General features: G+C 43.7%; 1 protein-coding gene across 11 annotated transcripts in view; it reads left to right on the forward strand.

Annotated features, from left to right (window-relative positions):
• The window catches only part of rabgap1l (RAB GTPase activating protein 1-like), a 192,923-nt gene that overhangs the window by 90,586 nt on the left and 82,521 nt on the right, over positions 1-19,816 (forward strand). For all 11 annotated transcript variants that reach the window (XM_060066819.1, XM_060066821.1, XM_060066812.1 and 8 more), the window contains 2 exons: positions 14,858-14,951; positions 15,369-15,519. In XM_060066819.1, the coding sequence (XP_059922802.1) occupies positions 14,858-14,951; positions 15,369-15,519 (245 nt within the window). The remainder of the gene's footprint in view (positions 1-14,857; positions 14,952-15,368; positions 15,520-19,816) is intronic.

The following is a 19,816-nucleotide window of genomic DNA, read 5'->3' on the forward strand; positions in this document are numbered from 1 at the left end:
AGGCGGCGCCAAAAAACTAAGACATTGTATGTCTCTTAATTTGCCAATGGAATGTTCTGAAAAACGCGTTTTGGGCTATAACTCCCACACCGAACCTCCCACAGTCAAAACCTTTATATCCACAGATTCACTGGAGTCAGCTGCAACTTTTGGCACACGCCGTGCCCATTTGTTTTGAACACATGCTTCGCGTTGTGCCGGCGAAATGCACATTTCTTGTTAGGGGTCCAAGCCAACAGGTTGGAACCCTATTGTTTTTGTAAGGATTTTTAGGGGTCCAAGCCAACAGATTGGATCCCTATTGTTTTTGTAAGGATTATTATTAGGGGTCCAAGCCAACAGGTTGGATCCCTATTGTTTTTGTAAGGATTTTTTTTATTAGGGGTCCAAGCCAACAGGTTGGATCCCTATTGTTTTTGTAAGGATTATTATTCTACCTCCCCCTGAAAGTGGAACCACAGCCCAAACCGTAAATGGTGCACACGCGCCAATTACATGACTAGATCCAGAATCGGCACCGCTACTCAGATAACAAAATCCAGACACGCCGGTCCCTAGGTGGCGCTATACCAAGGAAAACTTGTTTGGGGCTATAACTCCCACACCGAACCTCCCACAGTCAAAAACTTGTACCCACATATTCACTGGAGTCTGCTGCATCTTTTGGCCCAGGCCACGCCCATTTGCGTCTATGATTTTTTTTCGCTAGATCGCGAAAACCGCAAAACTGTATTTTCGCTACTCCTCCCACATTTCTTGACCAATTGACACAAAACTTTGCCCACGGCATCGTCAGACGCACACAAAAAATAAAATTCGAACACTTTTTTGATCCGACCTTCGACGACGAAACGGTAGCGTTTGGAATATTTGTTTATTAGCTACATTTTACGTCGAAACGCAAAAATTCAAAAAATACCAAAATTAGACATCGGATCGAGTCCAAATTCTACACACATGTTGGTGCTAACCTTACTGACGTTCGATAAAAATTTAGGAAAATTTCGCCATTAGGGGGCGCAATAAACGAGGAAATTGTATATCTTCGACAAAATCTCGCTGCGAAAACGCTACACTGACTTCTCGCTACTCCTACCACAGTCAAATCCTTTGTATCCACAGGTTCAGGGTAGCGTTTTGAACACATGCTTCGCGTTGTGCCGGCGAAATGCACATTTCTTGTCGCGTTGTGCCGGCGAAATAAACACTTCTTGGACCCCTGCATAACTGCTTGCAGTTCTAGTTATTCCTATACTTACCCCCCTAAAAGTGATACCACACCCCAAACCGTAAATGGTGCCGACACGCAAATTGCATGACTAGATCCAGATCTGTTCGGACTAAGCAGACGACAAAATCCAGACACGCCGGTCACTAGGTGGCGCTATACCAAGGAATACGCGTTTGGGGCTATAACTCCCACACCGAACCTCCCACAGTCAAAAACTTGTACACACAGATGCACTGGAGTCTGCTGCATCTTTTGGCCTAGGCCACGCCCATTTGCGTCTATGAATATTTTTCGCTAAATCGCGAAAACCGCAAAACTGCCTTTTCCCTACTCCTCCCACATTTCTTGAACAATCAACACCAAACTTTGCACACGACATCGTCAGACGCACACGCAAAGAAATCTTAGACACTTTTTTGATCCGACCTTCGACGACAAAACGGTAGCGTTTTGAATATTGGTTTATTAGCTAAATTAGACGTGAAAAATCAAAAATCCAAAAATATCAAAGATTAGACATCGGATCAAGTCCAAATTCTACACACATGTCGGTGCTAACCTTAATGTCGTTCGATAAAAAATTCGGAAAATTACGCCCTAAGGGGGCGCAATAAACGAGGAAATTGTATATCTTCTAATTGGCAAAAGGAATGTTCTTCAAACTCAAGGGAAACCATCAAGGGGTAATCCCGAGTCTATATAGAAAATATGGCCAAGAATTATTAATGTGGGCGGGAGTTATTTGGAAAAGGAAAATTGTCTTCGGAAAATTTCGCCACAAGGCGGCGCCAAAAAACGACGACATTGTCTATCTCCTAATTGGAGAATGGAATGTTCTGAAAAAGCGGCTTTTGGCCTATAACTCCCACACCGAAGCTCCCACAGTCAAATACGTTATACGCTCGGATTCACTGCAGTCAGCTGTATATTTTGGCATAGACCACGCCCATTTACGTCAGTATTTTCTTTATGCAAAATCACGAAAACAGCTAAACTGACTTTTCGCTACTCCTCCCACATTTCTTGCCCAATTGACACCAAACTTTGCACACGACGTCTTCAGACGCACACGACAAGAAATCCATAAAAGTATTTTGATCCGACCATCGCCGACGAAACGGTAGCGTTTTGAATATATGTTTCGCCATGCAAATCAGTAAAAACAATTTTGATCCAACCGTCTACGACTAAACGGTAGCGGAAAATGCGTTTGGGGCCGAAACTCCCACACCGAACCTCTCAAAGTCAAAACCTTTATATCCACAGGTTGTTCACGGTAGCGTTTTGAACACATGCTTCGCGTTGTGCCGGCGAAATGCACATTTCTTGTCGCGTTGTGCTGGCGAAATGCACACTTCTTGGACCCCTGCATAACTGCTTGCAGTTCTAGTTATTATACTACCTCCCCCTAGAAGTGGTACCACAGCCCAAACCGTAAATGTTGCCGACACGCCAATTGCATGACTAGATCCAGGTACGGCACCGCTACTCAGATAACAAAATCTAGACACGCCAGTCACTAGGTGGCGCTATACCAAGGAATACGCGTTTGGGGCTATAACTCCCACACCGAACCTCCCACAGTTAAAAACTTGTACGCACATATTCACTGGAGTCTGCTGCATCTTTTGGCATAGGCCACGCCCATTTGCGTCTATAATTCTTTTTCGCAAAATCGCGATAACCGCAAAACTGCCTTTTCCCTACTCCTCCCACATTTCTTGACCAATCGACACCAAACTTTGCACACGGCATTTTCAGACGCACACGCAGAGAAATAATAGACAGTTTTTTGATCCGACCTTCGACGACGAAACGGTAGCGTTTTGAATATTTGTCGCTTAGCTACGTTTTAAGTCGAAAATCTAAAATCCAGAAAAAAAAGATATTAGACGTCGGATCGAGTCCAAATCTTAGACACATGTTAGCGCTACCCTTTATGGCGTTCGGTAAAAAATTCGGAATATTTCGCCATTAGGGGGCGCAATAAACGAGGAAATTGTATATCTTCTAATTGGCCTGAGGAATGTTCTTCAAACTCAAGGGAAACCATCAAGGGGCAATCCCGAGTCTATATAGAAAATATGGCCAAGAATTATTAATGTGGGCGGGAGTTATTTGGAAAAGGAAAATTGTCTTCGGAAATTTCGCCACAAGGCGGCGCCAAAAAAATAAGACATTGTATGTCTCTTAATTTGCCAATGGAATGTTCTGAAAACGCGTTTTGGGCCATAACTCCCACACCGAACCTCCCACAGTCAAAACCTTTATATCCACAGATTCACTGGAGTCAGCTGCAACTTTTGGCACACGCCGTGCCCATTTGTTTTGCACACATGCTTCGCGTTGTGCCGGCGAAATGCACACTTCTTGGACCCCTGCATAACTGCTTGCAGTTCTAGTTATTATTATTCCCCCGTAAAAGTGGGAATACAGCCCAAACCGTAAATGGTGCACACACGCCAATTGCATGCCTACATTCAGATCCGTGAGGACTACGCAGACGACAAAATCCAGACATGCCTGTCACTAGGTGGCGCTATAACAAGAAAATCACGTTTGGGGCTATAACTCCCACACCGAACCTCCCGGAGTCCAAAAACTTGTACACACAGATGCACTGGAGTCTGCTGCATCTTTTGGCCTAGGCCACGCCCATTTGCGTCGCGAAAACCGCAAAACTGTTTTTTCCCTACCCCTCCCACATTTCTAGACCAATCTACACCAAACTTTGCACACGACATCTTCAGACGCACACGCAAAGAGATCCTATATACTTTTTTGATTCGACCTTTGACGACGAAACGGTAGCGTTTTGAATATTTGTTTATTAGCTACGTTTTACGTCGAAACGCAAAAATTCAAAAAATATCAAAATTAGACATCGGATCGAGTCCAAATTCTACACACATGTCGGTGCTAACCTAAATGTTGTTCGATAAAAAATTCATAAATTTTCGCCACGAGGAAAATTCTCTTCGGAAAATTACACCACAAGGCGGCGCCAGAAAACGACGACATTGTATATCTCCTAATTGGCCAATGGAATGTTCTGAAAACGCGTTTTGGGCTATAACTCCCACACCGAACCTCCCACAGTCAAAACCTTTATATCCACAGATTCACTGGAGTCAGCTGCATCTTTTGGCACACGCCGTGCCCATTTGTTTTGAACAAATGCTGCGCGTTGTGCCGGCGAAATGCAAATTTCTTGTCGCGTTGTGCCGGCGAAATGCACACTTCTTGGACCCCTGCATAACTGCTTGCAGTTCTAGTTATTATTCCCCCCTAGAAGTGGGCCCACAGCCCAAACCGTAAATGGTGCCGACACGCCAATTGCATGACTAGATCCAGGTCCCTGAGTTCTAGGCAGACGACAAAATCCAGACACGCCGGCCACTAGGTGGCGCTATACCAAGGAATACGCGTTTGGGGCTATAACTCCCACACCGAACCTCCCAGAGTCCAAAAACTTGTACACACAGATGCACTGGAGTCTGCTGCATCTTTTGGCCTAGGCCACGCCCATTTGCGTCGATGAATATTTTTCGCTAAATCGCGAAAAACGCAAAACTGTTTTTTCGCTACTCCTCCCACATTTCTTGACCAATCAACACCAAACTTTGCACACGACATCGTCAGACGCACATGAAATTAAATCGAGGAACACTCTTTTGATCCGACCTTCGATTACGAAACGGTAGCGTTTTGAATATTTGTTTATTAGGTGGCGCTATACCAAGGAAAGACGTGTTTGGGGCTATAACTCCCACAACGAACCTCCCACAGTCAAAAACTTGTACCCACATATTCACTGGAGTCTGCTGCATCTTTTGGCATAGGCCACGCCCATCGCGAAAACCGCAAAACTGTTTTTTCCCTACTCCTCCCACATTTCTTGACCAATCGACACCAAACTTTTCACACGACATCTTCAGACGCACACGCAAAGAAATTATCGAACACTTTGTTGATCCGACCTTCGACGACGAAACGGTAGCGTTTTGAACATTGGTTTATGAGCTAAATTAGACGTGGAAAATCAGAAATCCAAAGAAATCCAAAATTAGACATCGGATCGAGTCCAAATTTTACACACATGTCGGTGCTAACGTTAACGGCGTTCGATAAAAAAATCGGAAAATTACGCCATTAGGGGGCGCAATAAACGCCGAAATTGTATATCTTCGACAAAATTTCGCCATTAGGGGCCGCCATAAACGAGGGAATTGTTCATCTCCTAACTGGCCAAAGGAATGTTCTGAAAACGCGTTTGGGGATATGTCTCCCACAACGAACCTCCCACAGTCAAAACCTTCGTGTCCACAGGTTCACGGTAGCGTTTTGAACACATGCTCTGCGTTGTGCCGGCGAAATGCACATTTCTTGGACTCCTGCATAACTGCTTGCAGTTCTAGTTAATATTATAACAGCATCATCTTCCTCAGTAATGGCATTGTTACACAGCAAATAAACAATGTTTCTCATCAGTAAACTGAAGTAGTGTAAACGGCAGCCCTTAACCCAGACACTTTTAGAAGGTATTCTAAAAGTAAAAAAATAAACCTGAATCTTCTTGCGTCCATACTGGCGGTTTGGGCACCATAGTAACTAGAGGTGTACCGCGGTTCGTAAATGTGGTGTACATAGTGTTAATATGGCGAATGTAAAGGCTTGTTTTGCGATGCGGAATGTAAAACTTGAATTCAGAGTTCCACCCAGACCGTTTAGCCAAAGTATACTACCCCGACTCCATAATCCGCTCAGCAGCTCTCCGTAGGGATGTCGGATACGCAATGCAATTCGCCGCCCCATCTATCTTATATGTTGACTACAAACCATGTAAGCAGTGTTGTAAATAAACTTCCAAAGCTTTTCAAATCTTATTCAGTGTTTTATTGGTTCTTAAGGTGCAAAGTAAACAATGTACAAAGTAATTAAGGTGCAAAGTCAAACCGGAGAAGTGATTCAGGAAATGATTTTGTTAGACGACCAATCACAGCCCTTGCCGTCTCCGTTGCGTCGACCAATAGGTCCATGGCGTCGAAGGATAGTTAAAAAATATTGGATGCGCACGTAAGCCCAACTTGACGCTTGATCATTGTGTGTCACAAAAATGGTTCAATGCGCCTAACGCGCCTGTGGCTGCGCTGGATTTAGGAGTCCGAGGTAGGAAACCCAAACGCCGCCGTGTTTGGGTGCATGATAGAGCTTAGATTGGGTTAGATTAAATAATCTCGGATATAAATAACAATAATCGGGTTAAATAACTTCACATGGTGTGTCTGGTGTGTTTCCAGCATTCGTAGTGTTGATCAGCAGAGATATAGTCCACCAAGACGTTGAGGTTGCTTAGCAACCAGAGACACTGTCCATGCAAGTGAATGGAGCGTTCCCTCTTCGTCATAACTATCAAACCAAACATCCTTCACATTCACCGAGCGAACATTATGAAAGTAAAATGCACATTTCTCGCTAATTTTTTTTACATAATCGCATTTAATGGCGTAACTATGATACTATTTCCACCCAGAATAAAGAATGATGTCGGCCAAATGCTTTTGTGCAAGCGTCACTACTCTCTGCCAGTGACGTCGGGTCAAGCTCCACGCTGATTGGCTATCGCGAAGCATCACGCGTTGGAGCATTGAAAGTTACATTTTTTGAACTCCGGGCGTTGGTGCGTTGGGCGCGTTACTGCGTTTACGTGCGTAATTACGTGCGTCTAACGCCCCTGACGCAACGCTTCAACACGTGTAACGCGTCTACGCGCCTATACCAATGGTTCCCTATGCAAAAATTTCGACGCCCCTAACGCGAGTAACGCGGTTGGTGTGGCCGTACCTTAACGCAACGCTTCAACGTGTGTAACGCGTCTAGGCGTCTATACCAGAGATGGAAATTAACTTTTTTGCCCACTAGCCACTGTGGCAGGTAGATTTAGAAATCTACCAGCCACTCATCTTTTTTACCAGCCACTTTTTATGCGCTATATATTTTTTTAATGTATACGTACATTTTAAACAATATAATAGTAACAATAGATAAGAAAAGTGTTTTTCATACACATCATTTTTTCCATCAGAAGTGATTCTTACTGCAAGTAGGTGCTACCAAGGAACTGAGTTGAAAATGTTACACTCTTACCGTATATGATAAACGATACACAGGTATCTGCCATGTCAAAGGTGTTACGATGACAAGTTGGGGATAATGCATCTATACAAAGTATTTTCAATAAAAAACGAATTGACATATTAACAATAAAACAACATGCATGGCTACACCATCATAAGTCAATCTAATTAGTGCCTGAATACAAATGTGTCCACAGACATGGTAACTAACGTATGATAGTAAGCATTATTGGCCCTTAACACTAATATTCAGAAAAAACACTGCCTCAAAAGGCTATTGGCTTAAGCAATACAAGTAGAGGCATATACTTGAACTTTATACCCTGAACTTTTAAACGTTGCAAACGTGCAAAAACATAATTATATATTTATGTGCCATTCAGTAGGCCAATGCTGTGGTAAAGTATGTAAAGTATGACCAAGTGTTTCTTTCTGTTGAATAGATAGAACGTTATCAATCCCCTGTGGGAGAAATTTGTTAATGTTTGTCCCTACAATACAATAATGGTAAAAAAATAAATACACGACGGTAACTGCGTAAGTCAAACCGTCCAATCTGAAGGCTCTACTTAACCACGCCCCCTACTCACTTCCACCAATGCAAAGCGAACAGAACTGAGTAGGGGAGGGCGTAGCCTAACTAGTTTGTGAACGACCCAGAGAAACGCAACGCAACGCAAATTCAATGTGAACATGTAGGCTACGAGGCTTTAATAAAATCCCGGTCACACATTTTTTAAAAAAGAGGGCATGTCCGGGCAAAAGAGGACGTCTGGTTACCCTATGTACGGGAAACCCATTTGATTCCTACCTGTAAACACTGTTAAATAGCGGCCCAAATTGGTGAGCGCTATCCTGGTAATTTCTCTGCGTGAGAAATACGAAGTGTGGCATGTGAGCGTGTGCATGGGTTGAATTGCGTGTGTCAAACGCTGAATGCGTGAGACTTGAGAGCCCTATTATCCCGGATGCCGGACAGTCGCAGTTCAGCAAAAGAGGCGTAGAAGAAGGGGGCCGGATGTTGACAGTAATGGTTGTGGAACTGCGCAGCGCCGTATAATGAATGTATTAAATATGCAAATTTGATCGGACCTTATTGGAAAGTATTACCCGACACAGTGGCGGGTGAAGTGACACAATTCAACGGCCACCATACAAATCCACCCGCAAATGGCGGGTGGCGGGTGTTAATTTCCATCCCTGGTCTATACCAACCTGGTCTCACAGGAATCCGTGAAATGACTACGGTCGGACGCTTAACTCGAAATCCGTGGACACATCACGGAAACACGCAGATTTCCGTGATGTGGCCACGGAATTCGCTCCAATGCAAGTTAATGACGCTGATGTTCCGTGGCTCACACACGGATCCCCGTTTCAACGAGCGAGTCGACCATGGGGGCTTAACTCAAAACCCGGGGTCGTCTCACTGAAACACTTAAATTGTCCTTGTTGTGTCCACGGAAGTTGCTCCAATGCAAGTAAATGACAATGATATTCCGTGGCACACACACAGATTCCCGTTTCAATCTGTGTGTGCCACATTTGACCACAGCGGGGGCTTAACTCAAAATGCGCGGTGGTCTGACGGAATCACTTCAATTGTCCGTGATGTGGCCCACGGAATTTGCTCCAATGCAAGTAAATGACACTGTTATTCCGTGGCTTACACACGGATATCGGCGTGTTTCCGTGACGACCGTAGTCATTTCACAGATTCCTGTGAGACCATGTTGGTCTATACCAATGGTTCCCTATGCCAAAAAGCCGATTTTCGACGCCCCAAACGTGAGTAACGCGGTTGGTGTGGCCGTACCTTAAACGGTTAACGGCCGTACCTTTACGCCCCTAACGCGACGCTTCAACACGTGTAACGCGTCTACGCGCCTATACCAATGGTTCGCTATGCAAAAATGCCGATTTTCGACGCCCCCAAACGCGAGTAACACGGTTGGTGTGGCCGTACCTTAAACAGTTACACAGCCCCTTTTTTTCCGTGTACATGGTTAACAGTTTTTTAAATTAATTAATGATTTAAAAAAAATAAATAATAATTACGTGGGCCGCAGTCGCTATAGGGGGATTATTTGTTTATCAACCGGGCGCGATCAGAATGATCACAAAAAGAAAATTTGTCATATGTCATATCTAATACAGCGGCCTTACTACACTCAAATCTATCTACAGTCAAGTATGCATTTAGACATATACGATAAAATATCAATATAATATGTGCAACCTTTTATGTGTGGTTGTTCAAGACACACTGAAGGCATGATGAGTATACCCAAAAAATATTTCTCCTGTAGCTTATTTCTTAAGAATAATTAAATGAATAACATATCTAACAATATAAACAACAGCATAACATTCCGAGATAACTGATAAATAATCACAAATGCACACAATTAAATTCAAACTTGCTTTTGGGACTTGGGGCTGACAGCAGGAGGCAGCGGGGTTTCTTGCTGAACACAGCAAGAATTTCTTGAAATTCCAGTGAATCAGTCAATTCCCTTTCAAATGAAAGCAGGGACGAGTTCAGTCTATCTGTCAACATTGTTGCCCTGGTGCCTGTTTTTATCCGATTGACAGTTGAAAAGAGTCTCTGCACAGTACTTGTCGTCATGGGCAATGTGAGGAGGCTGTTCATGTTGGGGAAAATATCACAGGGGCATGCGTCGAGCACTTCTACGAGTGTTTCTTTTTTCTCGTTCTTGTTGGCCTTTGCCTTTCTTTTAAGCTGCTGCACAAACACAGTGTGTTCTGCGTCTTCCACCGGAATGGAAAAGTGTGCGTAGGCGGGCCGGATGAGAGCCTTGTCACCAAAGGTGTCAGACTGTGGCAAGCAGGCAGCAGCGGCTCTCATATGCCGTATGTGTCGGGCTTGAAACAAATGTTCAGCTCCATCATCTGCTTGTCCAGTATGTCATTCCATAATTTAATTTCTGTAGGTCAGAGTTTGGCTGTACAGGTATGATTTGCCCAGTAGAATCAACGTGTCTATTGCAGCCTGTGGGCAGGTAGTCCACATATGGGGTAGAAGCCGCTGATTGGCTGAGAAGCTTTTGCTCAATGCTTTCCTCAGGCTGCTTATTGAATGAACAGCTAGAATGAAAATCACTCACTACTCACGATAGGCCTGGGTCAAAATGGGCGGGCCCGGACCTAAAATGGGTTGGCCCAATGGTAGCGCCGCGGGTGGTCTCAGAGAATGTCTCCTGGAGGTTGTAGCTCATGATAACCTGGTACAGTGCCAGTGCACCACAACAAGCCTTGAATTCAGGATTCTCATAGATCAGAGACAGTTCCGTCTTGAGCTTTGCCTTGTCAGGCGTGGGATATGCTTTCACAGTGGCATTCAGAGCATCAGCAGAAAATGAATGGCAGTACCTTTCAAACATATTTCCTTGTACTTATGCCGCGTTTCCACTGCAGGGTGCGGTACGGTTCGGTTTGCCTCAGTCCGGTAGGGAGGGAGCGGTATAGCCCAGCTCAGTTCCGAGGTCGCGTTTCCACCGCCGACAGTACCCTTTATGGTAGGCCGGATGTCGATCGCGGCAGCTACGTAAACATCGTGACATCATAGCAGCGTGACACAGTGTAGCCTGCTCAATAAAAACAATGGAAAAGTTGAACGTGACGCATTAAACCGTTCCTCACTGCTCCATCAAGCTCCCTCTGCACGTCTTCCTCCTCAAGAATGCAGAGGAACATCTCCACCTCCTTGTTTGCCTAAGCAAGCGTTTCACGCAACATGTTCATTGTAAAGAATAATACCTCGAGGCTACTGTTTGTTTGTTTTTATCCCCACATCGCCCGGAAGTGACGATGAGTAAGATTTAAAAATAAACTAATAGCCTAATGTTACTGCAACGCTTTTGAAGTGCCATCCGCAACACTCGTCATATGATGTCAGGCTAATTAGAATAGCCTATGTCCAATGGAAACACCAACTCTGCATTGTCAAAAATTTCAAAGGACAAATTCTACATTATAGGGAAGTTATTTCTTCCATATTTTATTTGAACAATCTAACAACAATTTAACAACAGGCTTAGCGAGTGAATTGCAAATACATGAAAAGTAGAAATACAAGTCATCAATCAAGCAGACCTTCGATTTGGACCTTGGCCCGACGATGTGTGCAAATCTCTCAATAACAACACTTTTTAAATCAGATATTTCTAAATAACAGCTGTTTAAATCAGGTATGAAATCAGGTATACAATTTTAATACCTGCTGAAATAAATAAATGAATAGGCTCCAATGCCGAAAGATACAGGCGGAGTAATTCGATTTTAAACAACAGTCCTAGAATATGACCATGGGGCAGACTACTTTACGACCATATGGGTGTCTTATGCACGGATTGCAATTCTTATTGCAGCTTGCAGGGTTATGCGAGAAACATACGGAGGGACGCGGTCGTTGAGCTCCCCTGCCCCACATTGCATGACTTGTTAAACTCAACTAGAATCGCCACCATCAATTTGATATTTGACCAAAAATAGTCGGAAGGCCTACAGAAACTATAGATAGTGTGACAATCACATTATTAAAAATAAACTTGGAGCAATGATTTATTGAGGAACTATTCTTTTTGGGAGCATGCAGGGAGTTCGCATTGCAGGGAGTTCGCCGCCCTACCTGTCCATATGGACGGCACGCGCCTGTGTGTCTGCGTGGAGACGTCCGTAGTTTCATCAGCTTGGATGGCCAGATAGCTAGCTGACTTTACCTCCACATTCCTTTCCTGTGTGACCTCTAGCATACATTCCAAAAGCTTGTTCCGCAACGTCTTGGATGTGCCCTTGAACACCGTGGCATTTTTCAGGGTTTGTGGAGGACTTTCCCCCCTTTGTAGAAATTTGGTTAATTATTAATTTTGGTCTTGGAGGTCCTGATTGTTTCATGCCAATTTGTCTGAATTGGATCGTCGACTAAAAGGCACTTCTTTCAGAGACGCAAAGGAATTGCACACATTAGCAGCCATGTTAAAATTAGCAAGTGACTTGATCGAAGATATCCCTTCGCGCTCTTTGCTCAGTTACGTGTGACGCAATAGCGTTAGGGCGAGTCCCAAATCCCCATTGAAAATGCATTGAAGGTCATGTTAAGGTTTTAACATGAGTCACTGGGAGAATGCTTGGGCGATTTTCCACGTCAATGAATTCGCCCAGAGAGGCGGGACCATTTGAAAAGCGACTTGAATCTGACAATTCTGATTGGACAATGACAAATAATATGTCTAGAACACTGATAATTACTTTTGCTGTGATAGAATTTGTCAGAAAAAAAATCCTCTCCCAGTTGGCCGTGCGTCGCCCAAATCGCCCCTATACACCATCCGCCCCTGCACCATATTATACTTTATACTACATACTCCACATACTGAACGATATACAACAACTAATAATAATAATGGATTAATTTATATAGTGCTTTTCTAGACACTCGGAGGCTTTACAGTAAAGGGGGGCGACCTCACTCACCAGTTTGTAGCACCCACTTGGGTGATTCACTGCTGCCAATCTGCGCCAGAACGCACACCACACGCCAGCTTGAGGTGAGGAGTGAGGGAATTAATGAGTCAGCCAATTATAAAGGAGGATGATTAGGGGGCCAGATTGTATGAGCCTGGTTGGGCAGTTTTAAACAGGACACCGGGGAAACCCCTACTCTTTGCGATATGGGATCTTTTATGACATCAGCGAGTCAGGACCTCAGTTTTGTGTCTCCTCGGAAGGACAGAACTGCTGTTACGGCCTCCAAACAACTGAATAAGATACCCAGTGGCTCGAATTGGAGACCCCAACATAAAGGAAGGACACCATGAAATAAGATGTTTTAACGGGTTTTATTAACCAAATGAAACCATAGCTGAAATGCAGTATGAATACTTTACCAAATAAAGAAGTCTGCAAACCAAAAGGGACCTGGGAATGCCGGACAAACTCAGCAAAATGGAGGGGGGACCAGGCCACCCCCTATAGGGACGTCGAGGCTGGCCCCCCCTCCCTGCCTGACAAAACCAAATTATAAACTAAGAACTAAACGGAAAAGTAGGACCGCCGGCCATCCCCAGGCCTAGATCAAAGATTACAGAAAGAAAAGGCTATTTAACAACTCGTACTGTGGGACAAAGGTGTTGCCGGGTCTGTCCTCCTCAAGCAACTGACTTTGCTGGCTTTATACAGCAGGCTGGTAATTGGGCGGTAGCCATCTCAGATTTGCTGCAGGTGTGAGTGTGAGTGCCAGCCTGATGAGAAAGCAAAGACATGGGGGTTTAGGCACAGCACAGTGATTGAATGTCTGAGTGAGTGAGTCATGGCCACACGCAACAACTGCATACTATCATATAATATAATTTATTCTGCATACTATACACCCAAACTATTTTTCATGCTATACAATATACTACATTCTGTATTATATTCTATGTACTATACTATATAATACACACTATACCACATACTATACGATGTACTACATACTAGGGCTGTCACTTTTTCCAAAAATGAAATTCGAACGAATTTCGAATGTCCATAATTAATTCGAATACATTCGAATACATTCGACCCCCCATAGAACACGACAACAGTCTTGATTTTTTTTATGTTGCTCTCGTATACCTCACGTATACCTACTGAATTCATAACAGCACAGGATAAAAACACATCTTTGATAACACATTTGTAAACACAACAAGAGGAAGCTCCGACACACAAGTGCGGCTGTCTTTTACACATTAACAATAACTGCTCGGAGCGCGATATGCGGAGCGCATGTCGTCCATGGCACACACAGCCTATATAAACGAACAATCTGTGAGGCCGACCTCCAACACGGCATGCTGCTCTTTTTATTCCTTACGGAAAGAAAATTACAAGTAGTCTCACAGCTCTCCGTTACCGTTGCAGCTGCTTGTGTCAGCCGTGCTGTATAAGTCCCCAAACAGGCTGCCCATCGCGCCCAGCGCAGCAGCGGACTTTTCTCCCTGTCGTGTGCGATCAGTGTCGGTCTCCGTTTCAGTGAGCTTGTGTGAGAGGCTTTCAGTCACGAGATGTTTCTGTGCAGGGGAAAGGTGGACTAACCGGGAGAAGCGGGGATCCAGGAGGGCCGCTTTATTGAGGAGAAGCCACTCGCCGCTCTCTTCTTTATAGCGCATTTTTACAGTTCGAATGGAGAATTACACTTCGAATTCGAACTTTTCACCCCACCTTCGAACGAATATTCGAACTTCGAATAAAAAGTGACAGCCCTACTACATACTATACCAAATATTATAATATATATACTGTATGCTATAGCCCAAACTATACTTATGCTATACTATACTACATACTGTACCACATACTATATCACATGCTATTCTGCCTATACACATGGATCACATAAAGCAAGAGGTTTGATTGGAAGCTTGTCCATGACCGGGAGTGGCGGGTTTTGACCTCCTGTGTGGGGGCGTGTGTGTTTCCTGTGTAGACAGCGACAGCGAGATCTCCAGTGGGACAGGAGACGTTTCAAAGGACTGTCCGGAGAAGATTCTGGAGCTATGGGGAGGAATGCTGAGCAGATGGTGAGGGATGGGCGAGAGACAGAGACAGTGATGGAGAGAGAGAGAGGGAGGGACATAGAGACTATTAATTGTGATTAATAACCTGACAATATTAATCACAGTATTCTCGGGTTCTCGTGTAGCCGTAATTACCTCCAGCAATTCTAATTACTATTTGATTACTACATGATTACCCAGTTTTCCGAGCCCCTCTTATTGGATTCTACAGTGTAGAAACTATTTTATCTGTTGGTCTTTTCTTGTGTGCTGTTATATCCATTCATATTTCAGTTCTTGAAATGCTCCAGGCATGATATAAGAACTTCTGATTTAAAAAAAGTTTGTGTGTGTGTGTGTGTGTGTGTGTGTGTGTGTGTGTGTGTGTGTGTGTGTGTGTGTGTGTGTGTGTGTGTGTGTGTGTGTGTGTGTGTGTGCCAGGCATTGTAACCTGGCCATCCGTCCAAAGGGCCTGGGGTCCCTAGTGAGGGCAGGGGTCCCCGAGGCTCTGAGGGCTGAGGTCTGGCAGCTCCTGGCGGGCTGCCCAAGCGAACTCACCCTTCTGGAGGAGTACCGCACACTCATCACCAAGGTAACACACACACACGCACACAGCCTGCCAGAATTGACACACATATAGAGCCTAATAGAGCCACACACACACACAGTTTATACCCACTCCTCTCTCGTCATGACTTGGTTGAGACTATATTGGTTCTCTGGGGTTGAAGAGTATATTGGCTCCAGAGCAGTGAGACTGCAGGAGCTTCTCAAGATGTCAATAATGAGGGAGTGTTTTCAGGACGTTTGTTAGGTATGCGGACGGTCCACGCACGGCCATGGAATTTATAATCTGCATTTTGCAGTAACATGGCTATAGACAGCGGTTTGCACACTCTCCTTGTGGAGCTTCAAAGATACAGAGATCCACGCGGCAAATAGACGTATGAACCCTGCGCGACTACTGGGATTTCAGCATTCTTGGTGTGCGCCGGTCAAGCACGATGACAACATTAGAGTCTGCCAGAGCTTCTGTTTGTCTCTGTACAGTGTGTGTGTGTGTGTTTGTGTGTGTCAGTATACTGTAATACTATGTTAGTACTGTAGTACTATGTCAAACTGCTAGAGGTGCTGTTGACCCTGCACCGTGTGTGTCAGTACAACTGTGGTACTATGTTAGTACTTTAGTACTATGTCAGAATGCAAGAGGTGCTGTTGACGCTGCACTGTGTGCTAGTATATACTGTTGCACTATGTTAGTACCTTAGTAGTAAGTCAGTCTGGTAGAGGTCCTGTTTGTCCCTGGCCCCTGCCAGGTTTATTCATGTGTCTGGACCCCCATATCTATTGCAACATATGCATTGATTATGTATGCTAATAGGAATCCTATTTATTTTTGACTTTGCTTGGCTCCGTGATTTTCTATGAGAAAGTAATTTGGATATAAACTCTATGAAGTGGGTTTTGGTGACTTTGGTCCGAGGTGTTTCAGATCTATATATATGTATGTTTCTCCCTGGGCTGTATTTTTTTTTCTTCATCACTGTCAGACCAAACTGAATCAAAATTGCCTTGCAATATCATTGTGTCATAAACATTTATGCATACACGTGTCACACGCACACAATTGGTACACACACACAAACACAAACACACACACACACACACACACACACAGCACATTTCTCCCATTGGCTACGGTTATGGTCCTATGTCGGCCTTGAAGGAAACGTATATGTATAAAATACAATGTATTTCACCTCATGGGCAGCTCCATTGAGCTGACCTCCTACTGGAGATCAGCTCAATGAAGGGGAGGGGAGAAAAACAGCAGTGTGGAAAACATAATGGGAGGGGCTTGCTTTGAGTTGGGGCATGTTGGAGATGGGAGGGGGCTTGGCATGCATGGGAGGGGCTTTTTTCAAAGATGATCTGATGGTGTGATACAGATGTCTCGGACACCAGCCTTCCGAGTTGCACTTGTGACATCATTACCGGTCTCGGAGCACTTGTAGCGTTCCCGTTTGTCTTAGTGATTGTGTCATGAAATTGCCTAGTCGTTGGTTAATGTTAGCTAGAGCCCGATCAGTAAAGGTTTTTTAAGGCCGATACAAATGAAGTCGGTTGGTGGACAGGCAAACTCGAGTTTGCATAATACACACACAAAAACAAAGTTTTCTGAAGCAAATGTATAAATTTTCTGTGCGGCGCCACTAACGCATGCCGTGGGCACAAAGAAAATGAAATGTATCCAATTTCTGTGTGGCGCGTGCCGTGCCGCGCGCAGGCACGCCAGAATTAAAAAAGTTAAGAGATGGCGGTTAAAGCAAAGCGCAGCGAAGAATTGAAATACTTTAAAGAAATAGGAGATCATAAGGTGAAATGTAAAATATGCCAAGCGAAATCGAGCTACCAGAGTACTACAAGTAGGCTACTATGCGGCAACATATGCTCCTGAAACACAACTGTGAGTTCGGGAAAGCAGACCCGCAGCAACCAAGTGTGTCTGCTATTTTCACCGCCGCAAGACGTAGCTATCCCGGCCGTGTAGAGAAGATCACAACGCTGAGTATTTCCATAGTACATTTGCTGCCGTTTTATTTGCAGCTTTAGATTATTTGCAATGGTTAGGCTACTTGTTTCGTTTTTGTTTTTTTTAAACCGTAACAGGCCTTGGTTCGACGTGATTTAAATTGTGAGACGCATATTTATTTTTGTAAGGAAAATGTGTTTTGAACGTTTGCAAAAATAAATAATGAATACTCTGATAACTCTGACTGTTTTAATGGAGAATACGCATTACATGTTTGGTTGGTAATATTGCCGTTCATCATTAGGCCTTCCTGCTGCAGATGCGTTGCATTCTAAAAATTGATTTGATTAAACTCGATTGATCCTCGAGGAATTCCTTCGATCACTCGAGTTTGGAATTTACTACTCGTGCCCATCCCTAGCCGATACCGATACAAATATCTGGTGATTTAAAAATCAGATATTCCGATATATCGGTCGATATATATTTAAAAAAAAGTTACAAAAAATAAACAGATTTCCCTAACATTGGTTATTTTTAATTATTTATGAGTCCTCACTAAAAATAATAAGGTAATGCAGTTTAAAAATAAGCTTTATTTGATAGTTTTATTGTCACAACAGAAAAGAACATCAAAATATATTAAAGTTCACGCGTCACATGCTGCTGCAAATTATTGTAAAACATAGTTTTCCAAATAACGGGCCAGGGATAGATGATACGTCTCATTGCTATCACGCTATTAAAGAAATACATCTTCAGGCACATTATCAAGAGTTAAACCGACAGTCAGTCAACTATACTGTAACAACTAACGTTGGCTAAATCTGTTTCACTCTCAGCTAACATGTAACAGCAGCAAAACTGGACATGGTAGTCATGAATTTTGTCATGCTTATTGACTTTAGAGAACTGATGGGGATTTTCTTTTAATTGTTATTCAAGCAATGTTTGTCTCGTGACAGTTGCCAACTTACCATGAACACACTTCACCATGATCTCCTTCAATATCACTCTGCCTGACTCTGGCTGGATAAGCTGGTTGTAGGGTTTGTGGCGTTAGAGCGCCTTCTGGTGGAAAAACTATGCAACGCCAACACTCGTAACATGGTTGAAGGATCTTTCGTCCGTTTTTATATTATTTTTTAAAATATTCATTAATCGGCCATTATAAATGCCGATACTGATACTTGGAAAATGCCTAATATCGGCCGATAATATTGGCCCGCCGATAAACCGGTCAGGACCCCAATGTTAGCTACATTAGCTTCTTTAGTAAACCAGCGCAAAAACACAACTTTACATTGTATTGCACACACATCAAGACTGGCTTTTTTGTTGAGAGCGTCATCATTGAACTTAGTATACGCTCTGAATTCCGAGGGGGCCTGACCAAAAGGGGCAGTTCTCCGTGAAATGCCGCAAGAAAGCTGGGAGATTACACCACTCGTAACTTGGAATGCTGGTGTCCGAGGCATCTGGATCACACCATTAGCTTAGTGGGGATGGGTAGGCGGAGCTCATTTAATTCCCTGTCACCTTCTCTAAACTCCCAGGAATGCTCTGTTTCTGCTCCGCTGGTTTATCTCCTTCACACTGGAAGGTCATCCAGATGCAATCTCAGAAAGATCTCCAATACTCAGTCTCTTTTGCTTATTCCCTCGGTCTTGTTATCCCAACTATTATAAGGGATTGTAATTTATATTCCTATGAGCTTGACTCACTCTCTCATATTCTTATATTCTCTCTGATCTTCTCTCGCATACTCTATCAAGCAATTTCTCTGACTTATCTCCCTTTTCTCCCTTCACGTTATTTTGTATTCTCTCGATTGTATCATTGTGTATATTTTTAGCATTGAGTATTATAAGCATGTGTTAAAAAGCGTGTGTTTTATATTATTTTCAGGCATTTCACACAAAGTATAGAATTTAAACACTGTTAGCTTGAATTAGTCCTTGCCAAAATAAAAACATCAATGTGATAAGAGTTTGCTTCTAAAAGAAGATCAGCGAGATATGGGGGCTATGGAGTGAGAGTAAAAGGGTAAATGGGAAAGGGAGAGAGAATATGGGTGGCAAAGGGTGGGATGGACAAAAGGCTATGGGGAGGGGCTTGGGTCTAGTTAATAGTAAATGGACTGTGAGATTGAAGTGTTGTAAATAGGAAACATGTCAACATTTTGCTGTCGGGGAAAAAGAGAGGGAGGTAAAGAGAGAGATAGCTGAATAATGTGTCACAGAACCTGAGGTGCAGCCGGTCAGGGAGAGGGAGGGAGGGAGGGAGAGAGGGAGAGAGAACCTGCCTTCGATGCAACGCGGCACAGAGACGCTACGTCCTCTCTTCTCCTTTCGCT

This window comes from Gadus macrocephalus, chromosome 12 (genome assembly GCF_031168955.1).
Source record: "Gadus macrocephalus chromosome 12, ASM3116895v1".
NCBI classification, from domain to species: domain Eukaryota; kingdom Metazoa; phylum Chordata; class Actinopteri; order Gadiformes; family Gadidae; genus Gadus; species Gadus macrocephalus.